General features: G+C 31.6%; 1 protein-coding gene and 2 long non-coding RNA genes across 4 annotated transcripts; 1 reads left to right on the top strand and 2 right to left on the bottom strand.

The window, feature by feature from the left end:
* Window positions 1,156-4,042, top strand: LOC107612137 (7-ethoxycoumarin O-deethylase-like). Its single transcript, XM_016313958.2, has 2 exons — window positions 1,156-2,265; window positions 3,300-4,042. Exons 1-2 carry the CDS (start codon window positions 1,249-1,251, stop codon window positions 3,870-3,872), a joined length of 1,590 nt encoding a protein of 529 aa, XP_016169444.2. The 5' UTR covers window positions 1,156-1,248; the 3' UTR covers window positions 3,873-4,042.
* LOC107614425 lies at window positions 5,958-7,021 on the bottom strand. The gene is made up of 3 exons (XR_001614428.2): window positions 6,849-7,021; window positions 6,477-6,553; window positions 5,958-6,270 (listed from the first exon to the last, which is right to left on the bottom strand). It is a non-coding gene; the product is annotated as an uncharacterized LOC107614425 (long non-coding RNA).
* LOC107614424 lies at window positions 7,272-9,116 on the bottom strand. 2 transcript variants are annotated; one of them, XR_001614427.2, is made up of 5 exons: window positions 8,831-9,116; window positions 8,677-8,724; window positions 7,770-7,934; window positions 7,585-7,628; window positions 7,272-7,501 (listed from the first exon to the last, which is right to left on the bottom strand). It is a non-coding gene; the product is annotated as an uncharacterized LOC107614424 (long non-coding RNA). The 2 variants fall into 2 exon arrangements; XR_001614426.2 differs by having other exon boundaries at window positions 7,585-7,934.

Here is a 9,450-nt window from a genome sequence, read left to right as displayed (position 1 = left end):
TTAAGAATATTATCTATTAAATATAAAGAACATAATTTTTTTTTTGAATATTTATATTTTATAGAGACTTATTCTACACCTCTTAATTAGTCAGTATAACGTTGAGATCATGTATAACAAACTCTTATCCGTTTTTCATTATAATTGAATTAAACGTGGAGTATTTATATATCGGGAGCCACTTAGATAAATATGTCAAAAACGTCTTTTTTTAAAGATGTTTTTTAAAAATTAAAATTTAACACATATAATCAATTCAATTGTATTATTTTTATTAAAATTAGATCGGATAAATCAGTTTAACAAAAAAATTAATAAATTAAATTTTGAACTGATATAAATTAATATTTTTTATAAAAAATAATATTAATTTAGATGAATTCAAAATTTGATTAACTGTTTTTCAATTAAATTAATTTATCTGACATAATTTTAACAAAAATAACATAATTTAAGTAATTATATATATGAAATTTTAATTATTAAAATATATCTTTAAAAAAAAACGTTTTGTGCGTCTTTATATATATCACGCTTGCCGATTTATAAGCAGAGGCGGAACCTTTTTTCATAACATGTATGTTCCACTAATAATGGACAATCCTAGACTGGGATTAACAATTTCACAAGACTATCTTTAATGACACAACTTCATTCTTACCTCACCCATTATACTAGTAACAAACTTAAAAATAATTAACACAATAGCATTATATAATTTTATGTTAAAATTTTTGGCCCCGTAAATTTTTTTTTTAAGCTCCGTCAATGTTTATAAGGTAGTTGAATACTAGCTATAAGAAGGGAGGGATCAAAAAGTGTTGTTATTGTTGTTTTCTTTAGTCGTTAACATTGCTTAATTATTCTATTAGAGTTTGTTCAACAACGTAACCTGTGCTAATGTCAAAGTGTTTAGACGCGCTTCGATGTCATGACTACTCATGATAATATAAAATATGAAATAATCACTATTTAAATTACCCCAAATGGACATGTGTTAATATTGACAATAAATTCAACTATTCTTTGAAGATATTTAAAAAAATAAAAAGAAAAACACCACGTGTGTGAAAGATAATGGATTATTCATCTTAATTAGAGGCACTGCACCACTATATATACACAGCCAGATGAGATGTTCCTTACTCTCATCACCACAACCACTTGCATCAACACACTTGACACTACTACACTCTCTACTATTATTTGAATCAAAACATACAATAATTATCTGATTTTGTTTTTGTCATGAAGACATTAATGGAATCAACATTGTTACCACATTGGCATGCATCAATGAATTCAACATTATTTGGTGAAGTAATTCTTGAACCAAATAATGACCATCATACCCTCTCAATCCCTATGCATTACTATTCTTACTTGTCCCTATCATTGATCCTTGTATTGATGACATGCATTGTCACAAAATTTGTTCATGCAAAAAGAGAAAAATCAAAACACAAGCTTCCATTACCACCAGGACCTTCCTTTTTTACCATGGTGAGAAACCTTGTTGAGTTTTGCAATAAGCCACAACAAACATTGGCTAAGATTGCTAAGCTTTATGGCCCTGACATAATGTTTTTGAAGTTTGGTCAATCAACCACTGTAATAATCTCTTCACCAAACATTGCCAAAGAAGTTCTCCAAACCAATGATTTGTTGTTCTCCGATCGAACGGTTCCGAGTATTGTAACCTCCCTTGATCACCATAACTATAGCTTGCCCTTTTTACCGGTTTGTCCACTTTGGAAAGATCTAAGAAAAATATGCAACGAACAATTGTTCTCCACCAAGGTCCTTGATCTAAGTCAAGGGCTTCGGCGCAAGAAGCTTCTAGATCTTCTCAACGACATGCGAAAATATGGCCAAACAGGCGAAGCTGTCAACGTAGGGCACGCTGCTTTTAGGGCATGCATAAATTTCTTGTCCTATACTTTTGTGTCTGAGGATTTTGTTGAATCTGTGGAGAATGGAGAGTACAAGGACATTGTGTCCACTCTCTTGAAACTAACCGGAACAACAAATGTGGTGGATATTTTTCCATTTTTGAAAATATTTGACCCTCAAGGCCTCCAAAGACACACAATTAATTACCTTACCAAATTCTTCCATAGTTTGGATAAATTGATTGACAAAAGGTTGAAGTTGAGAGAAGAGAGAAATTATGTCACAAATAATGACATGTTGGATGCACTCCTTGATGTTTCTCAAGAAGATAGCAAGAGGATGGACAGGAAAAAAATCAGACACTTCCTACTTGTAAGTTTCTCTTATCCTTTTTTATTTGCCCGTATAATTAAAGGAAAAAGTAGTTAAAATAAATTTAGGATTACTAATTATCAAGAAAACATTACAAATATGTTATTAGGGTCAATATATGAGGAGTGTTCGGTTAGTAAATTTTGTGATTTGTAGTCATCAATTAATTGTTATTGGTGTTTTTAATGGTGTGAAATTTCATCCAATGGTGTGAAATTATTCACTTTTTTTTTTTATGATTAAGTACTGGTCAAATTTTAATAAAAGTGCTAGCTCCTTAAATTTTTTCTTATAAAAATTGTTTAGAAGTGTGTTTTTTTTTACTAACTATTCCATGTGAACAGTTTTTCTAAAAATGTTTTGATGTGAAAAAAATTCTTGCACTGTCTAAGAATGACTACTATTATAGTCACCGTTTTAAGTTAGTGTTTGGAAGAGAAACAGAAATTTGAGAGACTAAAATTGAAAGACAAAAACTGAGACAGAAATTGAAATAAGTCTTAGTATTATACTTGGTATAAAATAGAAGACAGAGATTGAAATAAGAATAAAACTTTAATTTAATTTGCACAAAAAATAAAGTTGGAATTAATTAATTAAATTCAGTCTCCTATATTCTCACTTTTTAGAAGTATTGAAATATTGAAATTTTTGAGATAAAGACTAAAATTTTAGTACCAATCTTTCGACCAATAAATATGATACTGAATCTCAATCTCAATCTCCTAATCTCTATTCCAGTGCGTCAAAACAAACGCTACCTAAAGATTTTTTTTTAAAGCTATTTTTTAATGATAACTTTAAATTATTTTATACGTTAACATTTTTTGTATACAAATCAAATCATTTTACTTTCAGACTTTTAAATACTGTTACCAAACATTCGTAATTTTTCTTTCAACAATTAGTTGACATTTGACTTCAAATGAATAAAACAAAAATGTAAGCTACACAAAGAAAGACTTTACAATTGTTAATTCGATATTACAAAGTTTCATTTCTCATCTAGAAAATTCGGTTCATTTATATTGTAGGATCTACTTGTAGCGGGAACGGATACAACAGCATATGGATTAGAAAGAGCAATGACTGAAGTACTCCACAATCAAGAAGTTATGTCCAAAGCCAAACAAGAGTTAGAACAAAACATTGGAAGAGGTAATCCTATTGATGAGTCCGATGTTGCCAAACTGCCATACTTACAAGCAATTGTAAAAGAGAGTTTACGATTACACCCTCCAGCTCCACTCTTGCTCCCAAGAAAAGCTAAGGTAGATGTGGAAATCTCAGGTTATAGGATCCCACAAGGTACAAGGGTCCTCATAAATGAATGGGCTATTGGAAGAAACCCTAATGTGTGGGACAATGCCAATTTGTTCTTGCCTGAGAGATTCTTGGGATCTAAAATTGATGTTAAAGGAAGAGATTTTCAGCTGACACCATTTGGAAGTGGAAGAAGAATTTGTCCTGGCTCTCCATTAGCTATGAGAATGATTCATGTCATGTTGGGATCTTTGATCAACTCTTTTGATTGGAAACTTGGAAATATGGACAAGGATCAACCCCTCCAAGCTATTCCTCTTCCTATTATAATAAACAATAATTAAGGAGCGTGATTAGTGGGTCTCCTTCCTCCATAAAGTTGATTTAATAATTGCTCTAGGCTCTATATATATAGTTGTTGTTCACTTGTACTACGTATTTGTTAGCTAGAATATATATTACACTTTTAATTTGTCTTGTAATAAGCTTCATTATATATATTGTTATAGTCAATTTTAAGTGTTTGTTAGGTTTGCAACAACTATCGAAAAATACAAGTATGCGTTAGAGTTTGAAGTTATAGCATTTGTATGGTATAGAGTTTGCTATTTGCAATAAAAATCTCAATTTAAATCTCCTTTTTTTCCCTATTATTCTTATCCAGTTATTACTCTATCAATTCATGTTTATAAACGTTTATTATAAATATTTTTAATATGTTTAACGATTAATGTATCTAAAATTATATTACAGTATATTCAATTACTTTGTAAATTAATTTCTTAATCTGAAAGAAAATCAAAATGGTCATTACTCATTAATATAAAATAGAGGAAGTAATTTATTAGAATTTAATTTTGATAGTTTAAGTTTTTTCAAAAAAAAAAAATTCATGTTTAATTTGCTGTACATTCACATGCATATACACATGTGCACTACACTTCCTTAAAATATTAAGAGAAAATAACAAATAAGTTTTTGATTTTTTATTTTGCGGATATTTTTAACTCTGGCCATTTGAAAATATTTTTAAGTTCCTCACCTCCTTAAAAATTGAACGGATTAGTCTCTTCGTGCAAATGTCTCTGTCAGACCCAACGAAAAAATCTAACGTGACTCCCATTCTAATGATCTGGTATTACGGGTGCACACGTTGCATATGAGTGGAATGGTAGTTTTAAAAACTAGATAAAAAAAAACGGTTCCGCTACGTTACCAACAGCATATCTGCCAACTTCTGCCAACTCTTATTTATAATTGTGTTTCATGGAAGTGTGTTCGTAGATGTGTCTAATAAAAATGTCTTTTTTATAGCTATGTTTAATAGAAGTGTCTTTATAGATATATTTTCTGGATGTGTCTCTTTATATATGTATTTAAAATATATTAATGATTAGACACATCCACGAACACACTTCCATGAAACACAATTATAAATAAGAGTTGGCAGAAGTTGGCAGATAATATGTTGGTACCCTATACTTTTCCTAAAAAAAATCCTCTCCCTCAAAACTACCTCGTTTTGTGTGACAACCAGTTCTCCGGCACCGTTTTCTCACTCCCACTAGTTCGCTCCAGTTCCTTTACCTCTCCGACAACCACTTCACCGGCCAGATTCCGGTCAGCATGGCGGGTGCTCTCTGTTCTACGCTTGTCGAACTCGATCTATCGTCCAACAATCTCACAGGTCTAGTCATGACGAGTTCACGTCGTGCTAGTCTCTCGTCTCGTTCGATATATCGTCGAACAGATTCTTTGGTAAGTTATCGAGTGAGATTTTCGTGAAAATGGAGGGATTGAGGGAGCTTTCTGTTGGGATCGACCAGTTTAAAGGGTTGCGTTGCTCCTGAGTCATTGACGGAAATGGTAAGTTTGGAATCATTAGATCTGAGTTCAAAAACTTCTATGGTATAATTCTGAAGTACTATAAGAAACACCGTTAAAATCGACGGCAAAATCGACGGTAGATAAGATCGCTATTAAGCTTTTCGATTTTTCAAAATTCTAATAAAATCGACGGCTTAAGCTGTCGATAATAATACATTAAAATCGACAATCTTCTCGCCTATAATATGAGTTTGAGAATTTTACCCATTTAATAAAATCGACAGTTTTGCTGTCGATATTATTATACAAAATCGACACCGTTTCCGTCGATATCTGATTCAATAAAATTGACAAAAGAGTCGTCGATTTAATTATTAAAATACCGACAAGTTCGTTGTCTTTATTATTTTTTTTTGTCTATTTTAAATTTAAAAAGCGACAACTTTACCATCGATTTTAATAGCCACATTTTTTAATTATTTTTTCTATTTAAAAAATAGTAAAAAATTAATGCAAATAAAATTTTAAATATCAAAATAAAATTTATACAAAATATTAGATAACAAGACAAATAAACTTTTAAATATAATTTATACTAAATATTACATAATGAGTTTACAAATTTATCAAAATAATAAATAATCCTATAACATAAAGACTCAAGACAAAATAAATAACTAAACTCGGACTTATATTCTTTTAAATTACAATCCACTAATAATACAAAATATTCAAAGCAAAATAAACAAGAATTTGTCAGAGTCAGACATGAATTCATTCAAAACAGGGAAGGCAGCAACCTTGTCACCTTGATCGTCATCATCCTTAGATAACCATTTAGAACTTGCTTCACTATCATCTGTTGCTTTCTCAAATGATACATTTGCTTCACTATCGTCACCTCAGCAATGATACCTAAAAGGGTAGCTGATATGATTACTGCAAGCCACTCTGAGAACATTTTCTCCATAAAAAGAGAAACCCCCTTGTATAACACAAATTTTGTTTAGATTAATCATGCCAAAATTGACATGGAGGAACATGCCTTGTTCACATAAATGATAAAATCAAATGTTGTATAAAGTAGCTGAAATGTTTAGAAATGATCTATGTGAACATACCTCCAATGCCAATGATTTAGCTATGAGGAGGGCGCTTAAAAGTAAATGCTCATTCTTAATAATTGGCATAATCTTTGCTGCAAATAATATAAAAAAAAGTTTTCAATACTTAACAAAATAGAGGGACAAATGGTTCCAAGTTCAGTGTTTGTTTCTTCTCCAAAATTTCTCCTTTAATTATAGCCTCTACTTTTTTTATCCTTTTATTATTAATATTTGGTTAGATATTTTCATAAACTTTAGATTATTAGCGAGCAACTAACATTGTATATGTGTGTATAAAAATGTAGAGACTTGGATAAAGTAAATGTCTCTTAAAACAAAAATGGTGTATCAATTTTAAAGAGTACAAAAAAATAGTGTCATGCATACCACATTGTACAGAAGTCCGCTGCTTTATGTCTTTAATCTGAAGGCAATTCCCTTAAAAGCTTGATCTGTTTGACAGAATTCATGTAAATGTGGAGGTTGAGTAGAATGGAAAAACATGAAATGAGGATCAAATACTGGAATTTTGCTTAATCCCATTGGCCTGTAATTCTGTAGCTGCAATGCGTATATGAACATAAATATATGGTTTAGAATCATTGAGGAAATAGATGTTACATAAACACAACAACTCTGCAAAATGACAAGAATAACCAATATCCAAAGAAGTAAGCAACTATAGTATGAATTTCTACCAGACACAAAAGTGGTGGGACTTTAGAATGTTTTTAGAGTAACTTTAAGAAATTGACCAAAAAATAGTAACTGCCATGATACAATAAGAGTTTAGAACAATTAAAGACTTGCCTCGGGAGGTGCAAGCTGCTGAGCTCGCAATGGAAAACAGAAGGATGATGAGCACAACTGTATGATGGAAAATAATCAGTAATCAAATGCAAAAAATGATACATGTTTAAAGACAAGGTGCATAATAATAATTTTGTCATGTTCAAGTATCTAAAAACTTATCTTTTCGTTTCCACTGTGTCTTTCATGTTGGTTCTTCTTTTCTTCAATACCTTGTGGAAAAATTCATCCTCCAGACACAACAGAGACCATGTTTAATTTACTGACTAGACACAACACTGGAGATAAATATTTGTATAAAAAGATATCTTACTTCAAACTCCTCATCCTTGGCTTTCTCCTTTAATGAGAACTTAACTATAAGAATTGGGTTAGAAATAGGAATACACAATACAAAACATCAGCTCACTTACAAATATAAGGCACTTCAAAACATACATTTACATTCTTGATCACAATTTATAATTATTTTTTTCAATGAAAGGAACTTTTACTAACAGGTGTAGGCTTTTCATCAAATTTGGAGTGTTGCTGTTGCCGTTTGGGCATAGAAGGAGAGGCCATTCGAGCTAGAGCACAAGCAAAAGGGAAGAATGTAAATGGCAAAGTTCTGGGCCACTGGCAAAGTGTTCTTGGCCTTCTGGGCATTTTGTACTGGAGTAGCTATAACAAATTTAACCGCACAGTCACACTGTTATGTATACATTATATTTAAGATATTCATCACTCAAAAGAGGCAGAACCTGAAATATATATACTTGATAAACTTCTAAACACACTTAGTGCCAGAAAAGCTTATATCTTATGCTATGTGATTATTTTTTCAATAAGCAGAAACACTAATAACCTTAAAGCATGCATTTGACAAAAATATAAGGCTTTTTTTTAGATACTTCCTTAGCTTGACCTCTGCAATATCCATATGTTAACCACTGAGAAAAAAAAAGAAGAAACCATCAAGCCACCAACTCAATCCATATGCTAACATGATTTCACATCCCTAAGACCTTAACAAAGGAACTGCCAAGGCACCAACTCAATCAAAAGAAGAGAAGAATACCAAAAACACAAACATTAGTTCTGATAAAATAAAAAAGGAAAAAACATTGTCTTTATAATCAAAGCTGGTAAATCCAGAGCATAAATTCATCAAAATAAATGTCAAATCAAATAGGAATCCTACCAAACCAGAGTACCAAACCAGAGTGACCAGCAAAAAAAATAAAAATTCAATAGGTAAATCAAATCTCCAAATCAAGAAGAATTGATTATGCTAATTAGGTTTCAGTAATATTGATGCGATTGTTATTCACAAAAGCAAATTCAGAATTTCATGATGTAAATAGTAGATACAAAAACTGAAAAAATAAATATAATAATAAGAGAGAGACAGAGAGGAACTTACAAGGAGCTGCGATGGCGACGGTGACGGGCTCGTAGCGATGGCGACCGGCTAAGATGTTGCAACAATGAATATGTGAAAGAAGAACTTACATGCAGATTTACAAATCACAATGTGATAGAGTGATAGAGAGAGAGCGCGAGAGAGAGGAACTTACATGAAGAGGATGGCGTAGCGGCAGGCTCGGCGGGGGAGAAGATGGAGAAGAAGAGGAGGAGAGGCTCTACTCTCCGGCGGCTCTCTGCCTCTCTCCGTGACAGTGACTCTATCTCTGGCCTCTATTCTCGGGCGTTGGAGAAGAAGAAGCAGCCTCACTGAGATTTTGAGGTTAATTTTTGGGGTTAAGTAGCGTAAGTTTTGAATCTATGAAGGTTTGGGATTAATTTTGGAGAAATTGATTGACGCTGTAGACGCAGAAAGTGAACGCGGGTATGATTTTTTGTTGGATAAAATGGATGGTAGTTTTGTCGATTTTAATTAAAATAAAAATCAACATTTCAACCTTTTATTTTATATAATAAATTTATATCGTCCATTTAGTTTCAGAAAGAAATCTCAATCGTCTAAATTTATCGACGGTAAAAGCTTTCGACATTATAATTATTAAAATAGACAACTAATTCGTCGATTTTAAAAAAAAAATCACCCACCACTTTATCGATAATGTGACGATAAAATTAAAGTGTTAAAAGGTTGCTAAAATAATAGACGATATGGTCGTCGATTTTAATATTTTATTTTTAAAAATTTCTTTTTCATTTTATCGACGACAAACCG

Source organism: Arachis ipaensis, chromosome B08, assembly GCF_000816755.2.
Source record: "Arachis ipaensis cultivar K30076 chromosome B08, Araip1.1, whole genome shotgun sequence".
NCBI classification, from domain to species: Eukaryota; Viridiplantae; Streptophyta; class Magnoliopsida; order Fabales; family Fabaceae; genus Arachis; species Arachis ipaensis.
Note: the sequence above shows the minus strand (reverse complement) of the source record. Positions and strands in the feature narration are given on the sequence as shown.